General features: G+C 55.0%; 2 protein-coding genes across 2 annotated transcripts; both read left to right on the top strand.

Moving 5' to 3' along the window:
- Nucleotides 1-133: 133 nt before the first annotated feature.
- On the top strand, nucleotides 134-7,941 carry LOC144248230 (serine/threonine-protein kinase PAK 3-like). The gene is made up of 13 exons (XM_077790177.1): nucleotides 134-179; nucleotides 560-673; nucleotides 1,553-1,741; nucleotides 3,132-3,145; nucleotides 4,244-4,367; nucleotides 4,711-4,774; nucleotides 5,403-5,451; nucleotides 5,617-5,729; nucleotides 5,919-6,036; nucleotides 6,783-6,882; nucleotides 7,167-7,363; nucleotides 7,460-7,615; nucleotides 7,840-7,941. Exons 1-13 carry the CDS (start codon nucleotides 134-136, stop codon nucleotides 7,939-7,941), a joined length of 1,386 nt encoding a protein of 461 aa, XP_077646303.1.
- A 1,413-nt stretch (nucleotides 7,942-9,354) lies between these two features.
- LOC144248229 (serine/threonine-protein kinase PAK 3-like) lies at nucleotides 9,355-17,180 on the top strand. The gene is made up of 13 exons (XM_077790174.1): nucleotides 9,355-9,400; nucleotides 9,781-9,894; nucleotides 10,774-10,962; nucleotides 12,353-12,366; nucleotides 13,465-13,606; nucleotides 13,950-14,013; nucleotides 14,642-14,690; nucleotides 14,856-14,968; nucleotides 15,158-15,275; nucleotides 16,022-16,121; nucleotides 16,406-16,602; nucleotides 16,699-16,854; nucleotides 17,079-17,180. Exons 1-13 carry the CDS (start codon nucleotides 9,355-9,357, stop codon nucleotides 17,178-17,180), a joined length of 1,404 nt encoding a protein of 467 aa, XP_077646300.1.
- The last annotated feature ends 445 nt before the right edge of the window (nucleotides 17,181-17,625 follow it).

Below are 17,625 nucleotides of genomic sequence, written 5' to 3'. Positions count from 1 at the left end.
GCCAGAGTGGCCCTGGCCTGCCCCACACACCTTCCCCGACAGCTGCCCCACACCGCCCCACCTGCCTGGCTGAGATGTTCCCCACCGTGCCCTTGTGTCCCTCCGTGCCAGCTGCCCCTCACGCTGGGTTAGGATGAGGGACCTGGCCTGGCTGTCCCCCGTTTCCTGGCGGTCACTTGGTGCTGAGGAGTAAAGGAGGGTCGAAAGGGCACGTCTTCCTTACGCTTCCCTCTCTTGAACCTCTGGGGCACCAAAGCGCCCTGCTCAAGGGGGCCTGAGGGCCTACACTGGGCTTTCCATGCTACCGTGTCATTCCTCCTTCTCCAAAGCCCTACAATTTGCTGGTTGATGTGAGCAGACTTGGAAATGGGGAAAATGAGATGCTTTCCAATGGAGGCAATCCTTCTGGGTAACTACTGCAGTGTTTCAGCAAGAGAATTTGAAGATAGTGCTGGGCCTTGCATCAATTGCATTGATTTTGAAATGCCACCCTCAGCTTCTGAAGTGTGAGGAGCCCAGGGTAAAGCTCCATGAAAGACTGGACTGTGCTGTCCACCAGCAGAGGACTTGCGGGTGCGGAGTCACCAGGAAAGCAAGTCTGGCATCCTTGTTCTACAGGTGAACCGAGTTGATTTCCAGAGGAGTTGCGTGCACTTTTCCGCCGTCTCACGCAGTAATTCCTTTCTGCTTTCAAGCTGGCTCCTGGGTCTAGCTGAAGATTTTAACAGAGAGGGGAATGACTACAACTCATTTTCATTGGGATGTGGCTGTGCAAGTGTCCGCCAGGAATCTTACAGGGAGCATGGAGCCTGGGCAAACATCTGTGAGACTGTGGCTTTGGCCTGTTCCAAAGGGCCCTTCCTTGGGCTCAACATCTGCAGGGCATTGCAGAGCAGTGGGCTGCAGGCTGCTGCCAGAGCTCCAACACAACACAACTGTGGCAGCCCAGGAACCACTGCAGAGCTCCTGTGGTTGTTCTGAGGCTTTCAGTGGCCAGAGAAAGAGCAAGCAGGACAAGAGGAGCTTTGTGTCAAGAGCTAAGCCAGCATCTCCCTGCCACAAAAGGGAGGCCGTGCAGCAAACAGAGTGGGAGAAAAAATCAGCATGCACCGGTGTGCTCAAGAAGCATCTGCACACTGCAATACTCCTGGAAATTTATTTTCTTTGCTTCTTTTTCCCCCTACATGTCATGGAAGAAGCTGGCTTTTCAGAACCAACTAAGATGCCAGGGAGAAGAAGCACACTTGCTTTCTGTTCTTGCGTGCAGGCTGGGCCGCCGTGTCTTCCGAGTTGCCCTGGGACGCCTTGAGCTCTGGCTTATAGACTGGAAGGACATGTTCTGCTGCTTCACGACTGAGCAGAACTTCCCAGGCTTTTCTTTTGCGTCATCTGTACAGAAGGTTTGGTTGCTGGGCACAACAAACCCAGAGCAGCTGCTATTGTGAGGTCAAGGGAGCGGTGCCACGTCACAGTGCCGCGTCACAGCACAGCGATGTCCCGGTGAGCCCGAGGCCTGGTTGTCCAGAGCAGCTTTTCCGCTCGCTCCCTGCAGGAGGATCCCTGCGACCAAGGAGTTCTCAGCAGACGGCCTGCACCCCGAGAGGAGTCTTGCTTTACCCCTTGGGTGGCATTCAGTGTGCGAAGCAGCAGAGCACGGCCAAAATGTTCGGGCAGGTCTGTGCCGCGGTTTGCACCATCTTTACCGTTGCTTATTCTGGATATTACCTGACCCACCTGACTCGTAAGTAAAGGTTTATCCTGGGGCTGGCGTCCCCTGGCTTTTGCTTCGCTCTGCTCCATTCGCCGCGGTAGTGACCGAGTTGATCAGGGAACAAAACTGCCGTTAGGATGCCACCAGTTTGGTAAATCTCCTGCCAGCAGCATCAGCTAAGAAGGGGGTATCTGTACTGGGTGGTAGGTGCAGAGCGTTTGCAATGTAATTTGCAGCCTGCAGCGCTTGCCTTCCCTCCCCGGGACAGCGCGTGGCAGTGGAGTGTGTCATTTCCTCAGCTTGCTGCTTCAACCAAGACAACCTGGAAATTATAGACTCTGAGGGGAGATGCTCAGAAGTACTTCTCAAAACCCTGTGGCTCTCTCCAGGAGTGAAGGAAAGCCCCTTTTGCTCCAAATGCTGCCATTTAGAGGCCTTGGCTGTGTGCCTTGACCCTTTCTAGGCTGCGCCAAGGTAGCCATTCCCCTGGCGATGCAGCACAAACTCCAGTCCAGTTAGGGTTTGCTGCTGAAGGCAGGAGCTGTTCTGGGGCCGCTGCAGCGGAGAGCTGCCACAGCAAAGGGGCCCTTTGTGGAAGCTTTGCTGTTGTATTGTCTTCCAGCAATTGATGGGAATGGCTTGTGCATGCAATTAAAAAAACGATCTATAAAATACTGGGAAGAGAAGAGGAAAAACTGCTTGAGCTGTTGCATTTCCTTGGCCGTGTTTCTGTTTCTTTCCTGGCAAAAGAGGCCCAAACGTAGACAGCGCCTACTCTAGTGTCCTTGTTTGTTCTCTCGCTTGCTGTGGGAAAGGGCTCTTGCTCCTGGAGGCATGTTGGGAAAGGGAAATGCTCTCCGTTGGGAATGACTTGTGCTGTGGGAGCCCCCAGCAAAAGGCACTTTTCTAAGGGCCTCTGGTTCCTTTTCCCTTGCTCCCTGCAGGTCACCTCACACGTGGATGGAGAAAAGCCTGTGCTTTGGTGAGTGGCAAAGGAACCCCTGACGTTGCTGGCATGTTAGAACTGTGCAGCAAGCTGTGAGCTTGGCCTGTTGCAGTAGAGTGTAGAGTGCCAGCGTGGGAGGCTGAAGGAAAGGCCAGCTGCCTGGTGGCAGCAGCAGTAGCAAAGGGAGCACTGGCTCCTTCCTTATTTTCCCATCAAGAGCCTTTCAAGAGGTGAAAAGCAAATGTGACAGCTCCAAGGTGTCTTGCTGCTTCTAGCCAGCATGGAAGATCAAATGCACAGCAAGAGGCAGTAGCACCTCATTCAGCCATCTTCCGAGGGCTTTCATGACTCAGAATGCCACTTGTATCCAAGTCTATGATTTGCCCTTATTCTGGGTGCTTTCCCAGCGCAGTAGAAAGCAGCTGCTGCAAGGGTTGGCTGTTCCCAGTCTCTCTCACTTCTGTCTGTCTGCAGGGCTCAGCCGCAGGGTCAGCGCCTCGTCTGGCTGGCACTGTTACAGATGGAGAGGCTGAAGAGGAGCAAAACAGCAGCAAGCCTCCAGCTGCTGTCCCTCCACAGGCTGAACTTGCAGAGCCAGTAAGTGGCATCTGAGCCTGGCACTGCCTTGGATGCAGGGCCAAGCTTCAAGCCAGGCCTTCAAGCCCAGCCCTTGTTGCTTGCGGCTGAAGATGCTGGGGGCTGTGTGCCTGCCATGACCTAGTGCTGCTTCAGCCAAGCCAGGGAGCCCTGGCCAGTGGGTCCTGAACTTTGACACTTGAGCATCACTTTGCTGGGATGCTGAGAGGGCTCGAGAATGCCTCTTGGCATCAGACAAGAGGCAGCATTCAATTATTCCCAGCGTAGAAATGAGCCCCTTGTGCCCCCTGGCGATGCGGGCCGCCTGTGGCCAGCGGACAGAGCGGTCCAAAGACTCAGCTGACAGCCTTGCAGGATATTTGGGAAACACTGGCCCCTGGAAGGGACAAGCCACACTCCATGGACTACTTAGGTTCAGGCATGATGTAGACTGTGCTTCACTTGCACATGGTCAGAGCAGGGTTTGGTGAGGAGAATCCTAGAGGGCTCTGCATTGTAAAGGGCGGGTGGGGCTCAGCAGGGCTGGAATGCAGCCCCGAAGGGCCGCCCCCTAATGCCTGAAATACAGAGGGGAAATCGGTGAAAGGGATCAGAGAAGGGACACGCTCTGGGCTTCTGCTCAGACAGTTGCATGCCAGCTCCAGGGTGATTTCATTGCCCAGGAAAACACAGGAGGAGGAAGAACCGCAACAAGGCTCTGGAGCCCTGCTCTGATCTCTGTGTGGATCTTTGCAAGCCCATCAATGGCTAGTTCCACTCGTCGTGCAGAAAGGCCAGCACGATGGAGCATGGAAGTGGCCATGAGGGGCTGTATCGAAGTAGCCTTAGTGGTTTTCCCATTGCCTTTGGGAAGGGGACGTCCAAAAGCCCCCAGCTGAGGAGGCCTGGCGGTGGCCGACAGCATCTTCCGAAGGCCTTGCTTTTGCCGTGTGCTCTCCGGGGCGTCTGTGCCAGCCGCCCTTCTGACGGGCAATCCTTTCTGGTCCCAGCTCAAGACAGGCTCTGCCATTCAACGTGCCGCTGGACCGGCATCGCCTGCAGCAGCCGGCACTTCATCCAGCAGCCCAGCCCAGCAGCCCGAGATGAGAGAGGAGCAGGGCCTGAAGACACTGAGTACGTCTGCCGTGTTTCTTGTCTGCCAGAGCAGTGCGTTGTCTGCCTGTCTCGGTGCAGGCTGCGCCAGAAGTTCCTCCTCGGTCTCAGAGGCGCTGAGGCCTCTCTGCAGAAGCTGTTGTTGTGCTTTGAGGCAGCGAGGGAGCACTCGGGGTGTTCCTGCTGCCTCTGGGGACAGCTGAGCCTGGCTTGGCTCTGCCTGGGCTGCCTTTTGTGGCACGTCGCGAGTGACTGGCCCCAGGGAGCTCTCAAGCTCCTGACAGTGGGCATGCATTTTGGATTGTGTGGGCAGCAAGGCCTCCGGTTGAAAGTGAGCTCCTGGCACTGCTTTTGTCTCTCTCAGGGAGCATTGTGAGTCTGGGCGAGCCAATGAAGAAATACAGGGCATTTGAAGAACTTGGACGAGGGTAAGTGTGACGTCTGCTCCATAGAACAAACCGTGGGCCGGGTCTTCAGCTTGTGCAATATCCAGCGTGAAGTCAGGCCAGTTCCAAACGCGGTCAGCCTCGGGCTTTGCCTCCTGTCACCTCTCAGGACGGCTCAGTCAGAGCAGTCAGGAAGCATCAGCAAAGACAACTTGATGCAAGCGACGCCTTGCTTGCAGCAGTGAGGAGCAGGACCTGGAAGATCTCCTGGCCCTGTGTCTGTATGGCCTCCAAGGGCACCTTGCCACTCAAGAGCTGTCTGAGGACAGTTCTTGAAGGCAGTGTTTTCCAAGTTAGTCTTCTCCAGATGTAAGCCCACTTGCACACCTGTGCGCAAAGCCACACAGAGATCGAGCCCCCCTTCCACTGGAATGGAACCAAGTGGGCGTGTGCCTTGGAGATTTGCACGGGTCCTTGGTCTCCATGAGGGAGCTCCGTGTTCCCTGTCCGGCATGGCAGAGGGCTGGTGGGCTGCCGTGCTGCCGGCTGAAGAGACGCCGCAGCCAGGCGTTTTCTAAGGAGTCCAGGCAGCCTAGGGAGATCTCCTGCCTAGGCTTGCTTTCACTGCCAGGGCTATAAAGGGCTTTTTCTGCTGCCCTTTTCTTTCTAGGGGCTTTGGAGCTGTTTATAAAGCCCTCGACACCAGCACAGGACAACAGGTAAAGTGTCCATACCCACGGCAGTTTCTCCCTAAGCTCTGCTGTCTGGCACCAGGGCAGTTTGGCACAGCTCACTGTGTCATGGCACGAGCGCTCGCTCTGTGTTCCTTGAGGTCTCGTGCAGGGAGCGACTTCTCAAGTTAATGGTCGCCAATGTCTTTGTAGGTGGCCATCAAGATAATGTCTCTTCAGGAGAAGATGTCTGAGGAGCTGGCTGTCAATGAAATCTTGGTGATGAGGGACAGCAGGAATCCCAATATTGTCAGCTACTTAGACAGGTTGGGGTATTCTCACGTCTATGTAGCTTTAGACATCTGCATGTGCACGGGAGGAGTTTGCAGCTGGCTTTCAGTAATCTCTTCTGGCATGTGTAGCTTGGAGAGCAGTTGCAAAAGCCTGGGTCAGGCCCTCGGGTGCCTGAGCCGTGCCCATTCCTCTCTCTCCATGCCGTGGTTTCCTTCTTTCAGCTACCTGGTGGATGCGGAGCTCTGGCTGGTGATGGAGTTCATGGACGGCGGCACGTTGTTCGATGTGCTCCGGGCAGTGTACCTGGAGGAAGGACAGATTGGCGCCGTCTGTCGGGAGGTGAGGCGTCCCGCTTGTGCTTCCCCTGGCCTGCCCAGGATGGTTCTTGTCAGCTGGTGGTTAAGGAGAGCAGAGATTTCTTGGCCCCGGCTTTCTTTTGGCGCTGCTCTCACGACACAGAGCAGAAGAAAGAGCATTAATCTGAAGGGAACTGCCTGCTGGAGTCCCCGCACGCCTTAGGCTCTGTTCTTGCACTCTTCCATGCTGTCCGTCCTCTGGCGCTCGTGCACACTCACTTGTTTCATTTCCTGGCTTGCTCCTCTCAGCTTTGCCTCTGAATGTTTGTCTGGAGCCTGTCCGTCTGTCCGACATTCCTTGACATTCTAAGCCCGCATGCGGGTGGCAGAATTTCAAGCCGAGGGCGAAGGAGATGTCCTCAGCTTCAAAGCACGGCATTGCAGCCCAGATGGCGAGGGATTCTGAAACAGGTCTAATGTGCTGCTTCCTCCTCTGCTGCCACAGGGCTTCCAATGAAATCGTTGCCATGCTGCTTGCCAGCCAAAGGTCACGTGCTTGGTACCAATGGCAGGATGGACTCGTGCAAGCTCAGATGCCTTCGCTTTGAAATATCCAAAGCACTTCTAAGAGTGTTGAAGCAGCAAGCTCTTGCTCTTGACAGCGCCGTGCTAGTGCTCCCTCCTTCACAATTCCCTGAGAAAGCTGTCAACCTCTTGGAGCCCTTTTCTTTCTTCTGGGATTAAATCAGATGCTGAATGTTAACTTTCCTTCCCTCCTTTCTCTCTCAGTGCCTGCAAGGACTGCATTTCCTTCATTCCCGCCAAGTCATCCACAGGGACATCAAAAGCGGCAACGTTCTCGTGGGCATGGACGGATCTGTCAAGCTGGGTGGGTATCGTCCCTGCTCAGGGGCAGCCTTCCCCGCGTGTGCTGTGGGGCTGCTTTTTGGTGACTGCCACTTCCCCAGAAGCGCTGCTCAGCCAGCGCGTGAATCGTGAGGGTGTTTCTGAAATGGCCAATGCCCTATTTCCCTGGCTCCAGCCACAGGGAAGGCAAGCTCAGCTGCCTTTTCAGCTAGACTGGGCATGGCCTTGGCAGGCTTGGAGTGGGCCATCCTTTAGGCCGGTTTGCCAGCGGTGGCTGGCTTTGACAGGCTTTGTTTTTCACCTGAGCTGACTTTGGCCTCTGCGCTCAGCTCAGCCCTGAGCGCAGCAAGCGCAGCTCCAGAGTGGGCACTCCCAGCTGGATGGCCCCGGAAGTGGTGAGAGGAGAAGCCTACGGCCCCAAAGTGGACATCTGGTCCCTGGGGATCATGGGGCTGGAAATGGTGGAAGGGGAAGCTCCTTATGAGAGGATGGCCCGTGTCAGGGTAAGGTGCAGCTTAGAAAGGGGGCTCTGTGTGGAGAGAGCTGTTGTGGCTAGGAAAGGAGCAGCTAGAGTGCCCTCTTCCATCCATGTGTTGTAGGTTTTTGAACTGATAGAAACGAACGGGCCCCCGAAACTGCAGAACCCCAGGCACCACTCGGCTCTCCTGCGCGACTTTCTGCGCTGCTGCCTGCAGGCAGACCAGGACAGGCGCTGGTCTGCCCAGGAACTCCTGCAGGTGAGAAAAAGCAAAGGGGCAAAAAGCCCTGCCAGCTGAGGACACCTGCATCCAGGGATCAAGAGGAGTGTGGGCTGCGTGGGTGAGGCAGCTTCCAGGAGAGGAAGGCCCACGGGGAATGTGCTGCCCTCGGTCCTCTTGGTGTGTCTTTTGGGCAGCCAAGGAGTCCTGCTTGGGCCCGTGAGGATGTGCTCATGGAAAGTAACGGGGGTTCCCTTCTTTTTGGTTTTTCTTCCGGGCAGCATCCGTTTGTGACCTCAGGCGAGCCAGCCTCCAGCCTGGCTGCTCTGGTCACCTCAGCCAAGCAAGTGCTGGAAGACTGGAGAGGAGACGCTTGCGCCTGAGGAGGCCTTTGTGCCGTGCCAGCTCTGAGCAGGGGCAAGGGGATGTGTTGTGTTTGGGCAGAGATTCAGCCATCCCCTGACTTTTTAATAAGGGGCTGTGCTGTAGATAGGAAATGTAATGGTTCCGGAATTTTCTTAGTTTAGCTAGGTTCAACTTAAACCGTTGTTGGGTTTTTTTTTCATGAAAAGATTAACTTTTAAAAATTAAGGAAATTCAGGCAGAGAATTCAAAGGACTGTAGAATCTAGATAGCTTAGATAGTAGAGGATAGTTTAGCTTAGAATATAGTCTTGTTAATTTAGGTAAGTTCTGAGCTCTCTTTTAAGTAGAAAAGAAGGAATTGTCATAATCAGAATTAAGCTGTGAGAGGAAAAGCTGTGATGCAGCAGAAGTGCACTGTGCAGGCGCTACAAGCTGTCAGCCTGATCAGGCCAGCTGCCGGGCAGAATGATAAAGATGCAGAAGTAGTGAGGGGACACTTTGTTTCAGCCAGAGTGGCAATAAAACTCTGACATAGGCCGAGCGTTGGAAGACTCCCTTCCTTGCCATGCTCTAGCTAAGCTGGACAGTCTCTTGCAGAGGCCCAGAGATCACGCTGAGGTAAGCAGCTTTGCTTACCGCAAGTGGGGAAAGCAAGTGCAGGAAAACTGGCGTGCAGACGCCTGCGCCTGAGGAGGCCCTCGTGCCCTGCCAGCTCAGGGGAGGGAAACGGGGATGGATCGTGCATAGGCAGAGCTTCAGCCATCCCCTGAGTTTTACGAGGAGCTCTGCTGTAGATAGGAAATGTAATGTTTTGAGGTTTTCTGAGCTTAGCTGTCTTTAGTTAGGACTAGAGACCATAGAAGGCTTCATTCATGAAGCATTGTTTAGAAAAGAGTAGAGTAGTGTTGATGTAGGGAAGCTCAGAATTATCCCTTAAGGAGAAATGAATGAATTGTCATCAGAAGAATTGAGCTATCCAAGAAGAATGTGGGATTGAGCAGATCTGGAGCAGGCATGTCCCACGAGTTGTCTGCCTGAACTGGCCACCTGGAGGAGGCCACCTGGAGGACAGATTGAGGAAGATGAAGATGGTGAAGTAACCAGGAGATGCTCTGTTCCAGCTCTTGCTTTCAGCATGACTGGCAATAAAACCTCTAAACCCCCCAGAGCCCTGGAGTGTTCCCTTGCGTGTCACGCTGTGCCTAAGCTGGTCAGTGCCTTCCAAGCTGTGCGCTGCGGACGGGCTCTCCCGTTCACGGCTTTGCGCTGCTTCCGAGAGGCCCAAGGCTCTCCCCCTTGCCAGAGTGGCCCTGGCCTGCCCCACACACCTTCCCCGACAGCTGCCCCACACCGCCCCACCTGCCTGGCTGAGATGTTCCCCACCGTGCCCTTGTGTCCCTCCGTGCCAGCTGCCCCTCACGCTGGGTCAGGATGAGGGACCTGGCCTGGCTGTCCCCCGTTTCCTGGCGGTCACTTGGTGCTGAGGAGTAAAGGAGGGTCGAAAGGGCACGTCTTCCTTACGCTTCCCTCTCTTGAACCTCTGGGGCACCAAAGCGCCCTGCTCAAGGGGGCCTGAGGGCCTACACTGGGCTTTCCATGCTACCGTGTCATTCCTCCTTCTCCAAAGCCCTACAATTTGCTGGTTGATGTGAGCGGACTTGGAAATGGGGAAAATGAGATGCTTTCCAATGGAGGCAATCCTTCTGGGTAACTACTGCAGTGTTTCAGCAAGAGAATTTGAAGATAGTGCTGGGCCTTGCATCAATTGCATTGATTTTGAAATGCCACCCTCAGCTTCTGAAGTGTGAGGAGCCCAGGGTAAAGCTCCTTGAAAGACTGGACTGTGCTGTCCACCAGCAGAGGACTTGCGGGTGCGGAGTCACCAGGAAAGCAAGTCTGGCATCCTTGTTCTACAGGTGAACCGAGTTGATTTCCAGAGGAGTTGCGTGCACTTTTCCGCCGTCTCACGCAGTAATTCCTTTCTGCTTTCAAGCTGGCTCCTGGGTCTAGCTGAAGATTTTAACAGAGAGGGGAATGACTACAACTCATTTTCATTGGGATGTGGCTGTGCAAGTGTCCGCCAGGAATCTTACAGGGAGCATGGAGCCTGGGCAAACATCTGTGAGACTGTGGCTTTGGCCTGTTCCAAAGGGCCCTTCCTTGGGCTCGACATCTGCAGGGCGTTGCAGAGCAGTGGGCTGCAGGCTGCTGCCAGAGCTCCAACACAACACAACTGTGGCAGCCCAGGAACCACTGCAGAGCTCCTGTGGTTGTTCTGAGGCTTTCAGTGGCCAGAGAAAGAGCAAGCAGGACAAGAGGAGCTTTGTGTCAAGAGCTAAGCCAGCATCTCCCTGCCACAAAAGGGAGGCCGTGCAGCAAACAGAGTGGGAGAAAAAATCAGCATGCACCGGTGTGCTCAAGAAGCATCTGCACACTGCAATACTCCTGGAAATTTATTTTCTTTGCTTCTTTTTCCCCCTACATGTCATGGAAGAAGCTGGCTTTTCAGAACCAACTAAGATGCCAGGGAGAAGAAGCACACTTGCTTTCTGTTCTTGCGTGCAGGCTGGGCCGCCGTGTCTTCCGAGTTGCCCTGGGACGCCTTGAGCTCTGGCTTATAGACTGGAAGGACATGTTCTGCTGCTTCACGACTGAGCAGAACTTCCCAGGCTTTTCTTTTGCGTCATCTGTACAGAAGGTTTGGTTGCTGGGCACAACAAACCCAGAGCAGCTGCTATTGTAAGGTCAAGGGAGCGGTGCCACGTCACAGTGCCGCGTCACAGCACAGCGATGTCCCGGTGAGCCCGAGGCCTGGTTGTCCAGAGCAGCTTTTCCGCTCGCTCCCTGCAGGAGGATCCCTGCGACCAAGGAGTTCTCAGCAGACGGCCTACACCCCGAGAGGAGTCTTGCTTTACCCCTTGGGTGGCATTCAGTGTGCGAAGCAGCAGAGCACGGCCAAAATGTTCGGGCAGGTCTGTGCCGCGGTTTGCACCATCTTTACCGTTGCTTATTCTGGATATTACCTGACCCACCTGACTCGTAAGTAAAGGTTTATCCTGGGGCTGGCGTCCCCTGGCTTTTGCTTCGCTCTGCTCCATTCGCCGCGGTAGTGACCGAGTTGATCAGGGAACAAAACTGCCGTTAGGATGCCACCAGTTTGGTAAATCTCCTGCCAGCAGCATCAGCTAAGAAGGGGGTATCTGTACTGGGTGGTAGGTGCAGAGCGTTTGCAATGTAATTTGCAGCCTGCAGCGCTTGCCTTCCCTCCCCGGGACAGCGCGTGGCAGTGGAGTGTGTCATTTCCTCAGCTTGCTGCTTCAACCAAGACAACCTGGAAATTGTAGACTCTGAGGGGAGATGCTCAGAAGTACTTCTCAAAACCCTGTGGCTCTCTCCAGGAGTGAAGGAAAGCCCCTTTTGCTCCAAATGCTGCCATTTAGAGGCCTTGGCTGTGTGCCTTGACCCTTTCTAGGCTGCGCCAAGGTAGCCATTCCCCTGGCGATGCAGCACAAACTCCAGTCCAGTTAGGGTTTGCTGCTGAAGGCAGGAGCTGTTCTGGGGCCGCTGCAGCGGAGAGCTGCCACAGCAAAGGGGCCCTTTGTGGAAGCTTTGCTGTTGTATTGTCTTCCAGCAATTGATGGGAATGGCTTGTGCATGCAATTAAAAAAACAATCTATAAAATACTGGGAAGAGAAGAGGAAAAACTGCTTGAGCTGTTGCATTTCCTTGGCCGTGTTTCTGTTTCTTTCCTGGCAAAAGAGGCCCAAACGTAGACAGCGCCTACTCTAGTGTCCTTGTTTGTTCTCTCGCTTGCTGTGGGAAAGGGCTCTTGCTCCTGGAGGCATGTTGGGAAAGGGAAATGCTCTCCGTTGGGAATGACTTGTGCTGTGGGAGCCCCCAGCAAAAGGCACTTTTCTAAGGGCCTCTGGTTCCTTTTCCCTTGCTCCCTGCAGGTCACCTCACACGTGGATGGAGAAAAGCCTGTGCTTTGGTGAGTGGCAAAGGAACCCCTGACGTTGCTGGCATGTTAGAACTGTGCAGCAAGCTGTGAGCTTGGCCTGTTGCAGTAGAGTGTAGAGTGCCAGCGTGGGAGGCTGAAGGAAAGGCCAGCTGCCTGGTGGCAGCAGCAGTAGCAAAGGGAGCACTGGCTCCTTCCTTATTTTCCCATCAAGAGCCTTTCAAGAGGTGAAAAGCAAATGTGACAGCTCCAAGGTGTCTTGCTGCTTCTAGCCAGCATGGAAGATCAAATGCACAGCAAGAGGCAGTAGCACCTCATTCAGCCATCTTCCGAGGGCTTTCATGACTCAGAATGCCACTTGTATCCAAGTCTATGATTTGCCCTTATTCTGGGTGCTTTCCCAGCGCAGTAGAAAGCAGCTGCTGCAAGGGTTGGCTGTTCCCAGTCTCTCTCACTTCTGTCTGTCTGCAGGGCTCAGCCGCAGGGTCAGCGCCTCGTCTGGCTGGCACTGTTACAGATGGAGAGGCTGAAGAGGAGCAAAACAGCAGCAAGCCTCCAGCTGCTGTCCCTCCACAGGCTGAACTTGCAGAGCCAGTAAGTGGCATCTGAGCCTGGCACTGCCTTGGATGCAGGGCCAAGCTTCAAGCCAGGCCTTCAAGCCCAGCCCTTGTTGCTTGCGGCTGAAGATGCTGGGGGCTGTGTGCCTGCCATGACCTAGTGCTGCTTCAGCCAAGCCAGGGAGCCCTGGCCAGTGGGTCCTGAACTTTGACACTTGAGCATCACTTTGCTGGGATGCTGAGAGGGCTCGAGAATGCCTCTTGGCATCAGACAAGAGGCAGCATTCAATTATTCCCAGCGTAGAAATGAGCCCCTTGTGCCCCCTGGCGATGCGGGCCGCCTGTGGCCAGCGGACAGAGCGATCCAAAGACTCAGCTGACAGCCTTGCAGGATATTTGGGAAACACTGGCCCCTGGAAGGGACAAGCCACACTCCATGGACTACTTAGGTTCAGGCATGATGTAGACTGCGCTTCACTTGCACATGGTCAGAGCAGGGTTTGGTGAGGAGAATCCTAGAGGGCTCTGCATTGTAAAGGGCGGGTGGGGCTCAGCAGGGCTGGAATGCAGCCCCGAAGGGCCGCCCCCTAATGCCTGAAATACAGAGGGGAAATCGGTGAAAGGGATCAGAGAAGGGACACGCTCTGGGCTTCTGCTCAGACAGTTGCATGCCAGCTCCAGGGTGATTTCATTGCCCAGGAAAACACAGGAGGAGGAAGAACCGCAACAAGGCTCTGGAGCCCTGCTCTGATCTCTGTGTGGATCTTTGCAAGCCCATCAATGGCTAGTTCCACTCGTCGTGCAGAAAGGCCAGCACGATGGAGCATGGAAGTGGCCATGAGGGGCTGTATCGAAGTAGCCTTAGTGGTTTTCCCATTGCCTTTGGGAAGGGGACGTCCAAAAGCCCCCAGCTGAGGAGGCCTGGCGGTGGCCGACAGCATCTTCCGAAGGCCTTGCTTTTGCCGTGTGCTCTCCGGGGCGTCTGTGCCAGCCGCCCTTCTGACGGGCAATCCTTTCTGGTCCCAGCTCAAGACAGGCTCTGCCATTCAACGTGCCGCTGGACCGGCATCGCCTGCAGCAGCCAGCTGTCCCCCAGCTGCCGGCACTTCATCCAGCAGCCCAGCCCAGCAGCCCGAGATGAGAGAGGAGCAGGGCCTGAAGACACTGAGTACGTCTGCCGTGTTTCTTGTCTGCCAGAGCAGTGCGTTGTCTGCCTGTCTCGGTGCAGGCTGCGCCAGAAGTTCCTCCTCGGTCTCAGAGGCGCTGAGGCCTCTCTGCAGAAGGTGTTGTTGTGCTTTGAGGCAGCGAGGGAGCTCTCGGGGTGTTCCTGCTGCCTCTGGGGGCACCTGGGCCTGGCTTGGCTCTGCCTGGGCTGCCTTTCGTGGCACGTCGCGAGTGACTGGCCCCAGGGAGCTCTCAAGCTCCTGACAGTGGGCATGCATTTTGGATTGTGTGGGCAGCAAGGCCTCCGGTTGAAAGTGAGCTCCTGGCACTGCTTTTGTCTCTCTCAGGGAGCATTGTGAGTCTGGGCGAGCCAATGAAGAAATACAGGGCATTTGAAGAACTTGGACGAGGGTAAGTGTGACGTCTGCTCCATAGAACAAACCGTGGGCCGGGTCTTCAGCTTGTGCAATATCCAGCGTGAAGTCAGGCCAGTTCCAAACGCGGTCAGCCTCGGGCTTTGCCTCCTGTCACCTCTCAGGACGGCTCAGTCAGAGCAGTCAGGAAGCATCAGCAAAGACAACTTGATGCAAGCGACGCCTTGCTTGCAGCAGTGAGGAGCAGGACCTGGAAGATCTCCTGGCCCTGTGTCTGTATGGCCTCCAAGGGCACCTTGCCACTCAAGAGCTGTCTGAGGACAGTTCTTGAAGGCAGTGTTTTCCAAGTTAGTCTTCTCCAGATGTAAGCCCACTTGCACACCTGTGCGCAAAGCCACACAGAGATCGAGCCCCCCTTCCACTGGAATGGAACCAAGTGGGCGTGTGCCTTGGAGATTTGCACGGGTCCTTGGTCTCCATGAGGGAGCTCCGTGTTCCCTGTCCGGCATGGCAGAGGGCTGGTGGGCTGCCGTGCTGCCGGCTGAAGAGACGCCGCAGCCAGGCGTTTTCTAAGGAGTCCAGGCAGCCTAGGGAGATCTCCTGCCTAGGCTTGCTTTCACTGCCAGGGCTATAAAGGGCTTTTTCTGCTGCCCTTTTCTTTCTAGGGGCTTTGGAGCTGTTTATAAAGCCCTCGACACCAGCACAGGACAACAGGTAAAGTGTCCATACCCGCGGCAGTTTCTCCCTAAGCTCTGCTGTCTGGCAACAGGGCAGTTTGGCACAGCTCACTGTGTCATGGCACGAGCGCTCGCTCCGTGTTCCTTGAGGTCTCGTGCAGGGAGCGACTTCTCAAGTTAATGGTGGCCAATGTCTTTGTAGGTGGCCATCAAGATAATGTCTCTTCAGGAGAAGATGTCTGAGGAGCTGGCTGTCAATGAAATCTTGGTGATGAGGGACAGCAGGAATCCCAATATTGTCAGCTACTTAGACAGGTTGGGGTATTCTCACGTCTATGTAGCTTTAGACATCTGCATGTGCACGGGAGGAGTTTGCAGCTGGCTTTCAGTAATCTCTTCTGGCATGTGTAGCTTGGAGAGCAGTTGCAAAAGCCTGGGTCAGGCCCTCGGGTGCCTGAGCCGTGCCCATTCCTCTCTCTCCGTGCCGTGGTTTCCTTCTTTCAGCTACCTGGTGGATGCGGAGCTCTGGCTGGTGATGGAGTTCATGGACGGCGGCACGTTGTTCGATGTGCTCCGGGCAGTGTACCTGGAGGAAGGACAGATAGGCGCCGTCTGTCGGGAGGTGAGGCGTCCCGCTTGTGCTTCCCCTGGCCTGCCCAGGATGGTTCTTGTCAGCTGGTGGTTAAGGAGAGCAGAGATTTCTTGGCCCCGGCTTTCTTTTGGCGCTGCTCTCACGACACAGAGCAGAAGAAAGAGCATTAATCTGAAGGGAACTGCCTGCTGGAGTCCCCGCACGCCTTAGGCTCTGTTCTTGCACTCTTCCATGCTGTCCGTCCTCTGGCGCTCGTGCACACTCACTTGTTTCATTTCCTGGCTTGCTCCTCTCAGCTTTGCCTCTGAATGTTTGTCTGGAGCCTGTCCGTCTGTCCGACATTCCTTGACATTCTAAGCCCGCATGCGGGTGGCAGAATTTCAAGCCGAGGGCGAAGGAGATGTCCTCAGCTTCAAAGCACGGCATTGCAGCCCAGATGGCGAGGGATTCTGAAACAGGTCTAATGTGCTGCTTCCTCCTCTGCTGCCACAGGGCTTCCAATGAAATCGTTGCCATGCTGCTTGCCAGCCAAAGGTCACGTGCTTGGTACCAATGGCAGGATGGACTCGTGCAAGCTCAGATGCCTTCGCTTTGAAATATCCAAAGCACTTCTAAGAGTGTTGAAGCAGCAAGCTCTTGCTCTTGACAGCGCCGTGCTAGTGCTCCCTCCTTCACAATTCCCTGAGAAAGCTGTCAACCTCTTGGAGCCCTTTTCTTTCTTCTGGGATTAAATCAGATGCTGAATGTTAACTTTCCTTCCCTCCTTTCTCTCTCAGTGCCTGCAAGGACTGCATTTCCTTCATTCCCGCCAAGTCATCCACAGGGACATCAAAAGCGGCAACGTTCTCGTGGGCATGGACGGATCTGTCAAGCTGGGTGGGTATCGTCCCTGCTCAGGGGCAGCCTTCCCCGCGTGTGCTGTGGGGCTGCTTTTTGGTGACTGCCACTTCCCCAGAAGCGCTGCTCAGCCCGCGCGTGAATCGTGAGGGTGTTTCTGAAATGGCCAATGCCCTATTTCCCTGGCTCCAGCCACAGGGAAGGCAAGCTCAGCTGCCTTTTCAGCTAGACTGGGCATGGCCTTGGCAGGCTTGGAGTGGGCCATCCTTTAGGCCGGTTTGCCAGCGGTGGCTGGCTTTGACAGGCTTTGTTTTTCTCCTCAGCTGACTTTGGCCTCTGCGCTCAGCTCAGCCCTGAGCGCAGCAAGCGCAGCTCCAGAGTGGGCACTCCCAGCTGGATGGCCCCGGAAGTGGTGAGAGGAGAAGCCTACGGCCCCAAAGTGGACATCTGGTCCCTGGGGATCATGGGGCTGGAAATGGTGGAAGGGGAAGCTCCTTATGAGAGGATGGCCCGTGTCAGGGTAAGGTGCAGCTTAGAAAGGGGGCTCTGTGTGGAGAGAGCTGTTGTGGCTAGGAAAGGAGCAGCTAGAGTGCCCTCTTCCATCCATGTGTTGTAGGTTTTTGAACTGATAGAAACGAACGGGCCCCCGAAACTGCAGAACCCCAGGCACCACTCGGCTCTCCTGCGCGACTTTCTGCGCTGCTGCCTGCAGGCAGACGAGGACAGGCGCTGGTCTGCCCAGGAACTCCTGCAGGTGAGAAAAAGCAAAGGGGCAAAAAGCCCTGCCAGCTGAGGACACCTGCATCCAGGGATCAAGAGGAGTGTGGGCTGCGTGGGTGAGGCAGCTTCCAGGAGAGGAAGGCCCACGGGGAATGTGCTGCCCTCAGTCCTCTTGGTGTGTCTTTTGGGCAGCCAAGGAGTCCTGCTTGGGCCCGTGAGGATGTGCTCATGGAAAGTAACGGGGGTTCCCTTCTTTTTGGTTTTTCTTCCGGGCAGCATCCGTTTGTGACCTCAGGCGAGCCAGCCTCCAGCCTGGCTGCTCTGGTCACCTCAGCCAAGCAAGTGCTGGAAGACTGGAGAGGAGACGCTTGCGCCTGAGGAGGCCCTTGTGCCGTGCCAGCTCCGAGCAGGGGCAAGGGGATGTGTTGTGTTTGGGCAGAGATTCAGCCATCCCCTGACTTTTTAATAAGGGGCTGTGCTGTAGATAGGAAATGTAATGATTCCAGAATTTTCTTAGTTTAGCTAGGCTCAACTTAAAACGTTGTTGGGTTTTTTTTTCACGAAAAGATTAACTTTTAAAAATTAAGGAAATTCAGGCAGAGAATTCAAAGGACTGTAGAATCTAGATAGCTTAGATAGTAGAGGATAGTTTAGCTTAGAATATAGTCTTGTTAATTTAGGTAAGTTCTGAGCTCTCTTTTAAGTAGAAAAGAAGGAATTGTCATAATCAGAATTAAGCTGTGAGAGGAAAAGCTGTGATGCAGCAGAAGTGCACTGTGCAGGCGCTACAAGCTGTCAGCCTGATCAGGCCAGCTGCCGGGCA

Source organism: Lonchura striata, chromosome Z (assembly GCF_046129695.1).
Source record: "Lonchura striata isolate bLonStr1 chromosome Z, bLonStr1.mat, whole genome shotgun sequence".
NCBI classification, from domain to species: Eukaryota; Metazoa; Chordata; class Aves; order Passeriformes; family Estrildidae; genus Lonchura; species Lonchura striata.
The sequence above is the reverse complement of the archived record's forward strand: the minus strand, read 5'-3'. Positions and strand labels throughout refer to the sequence as shown.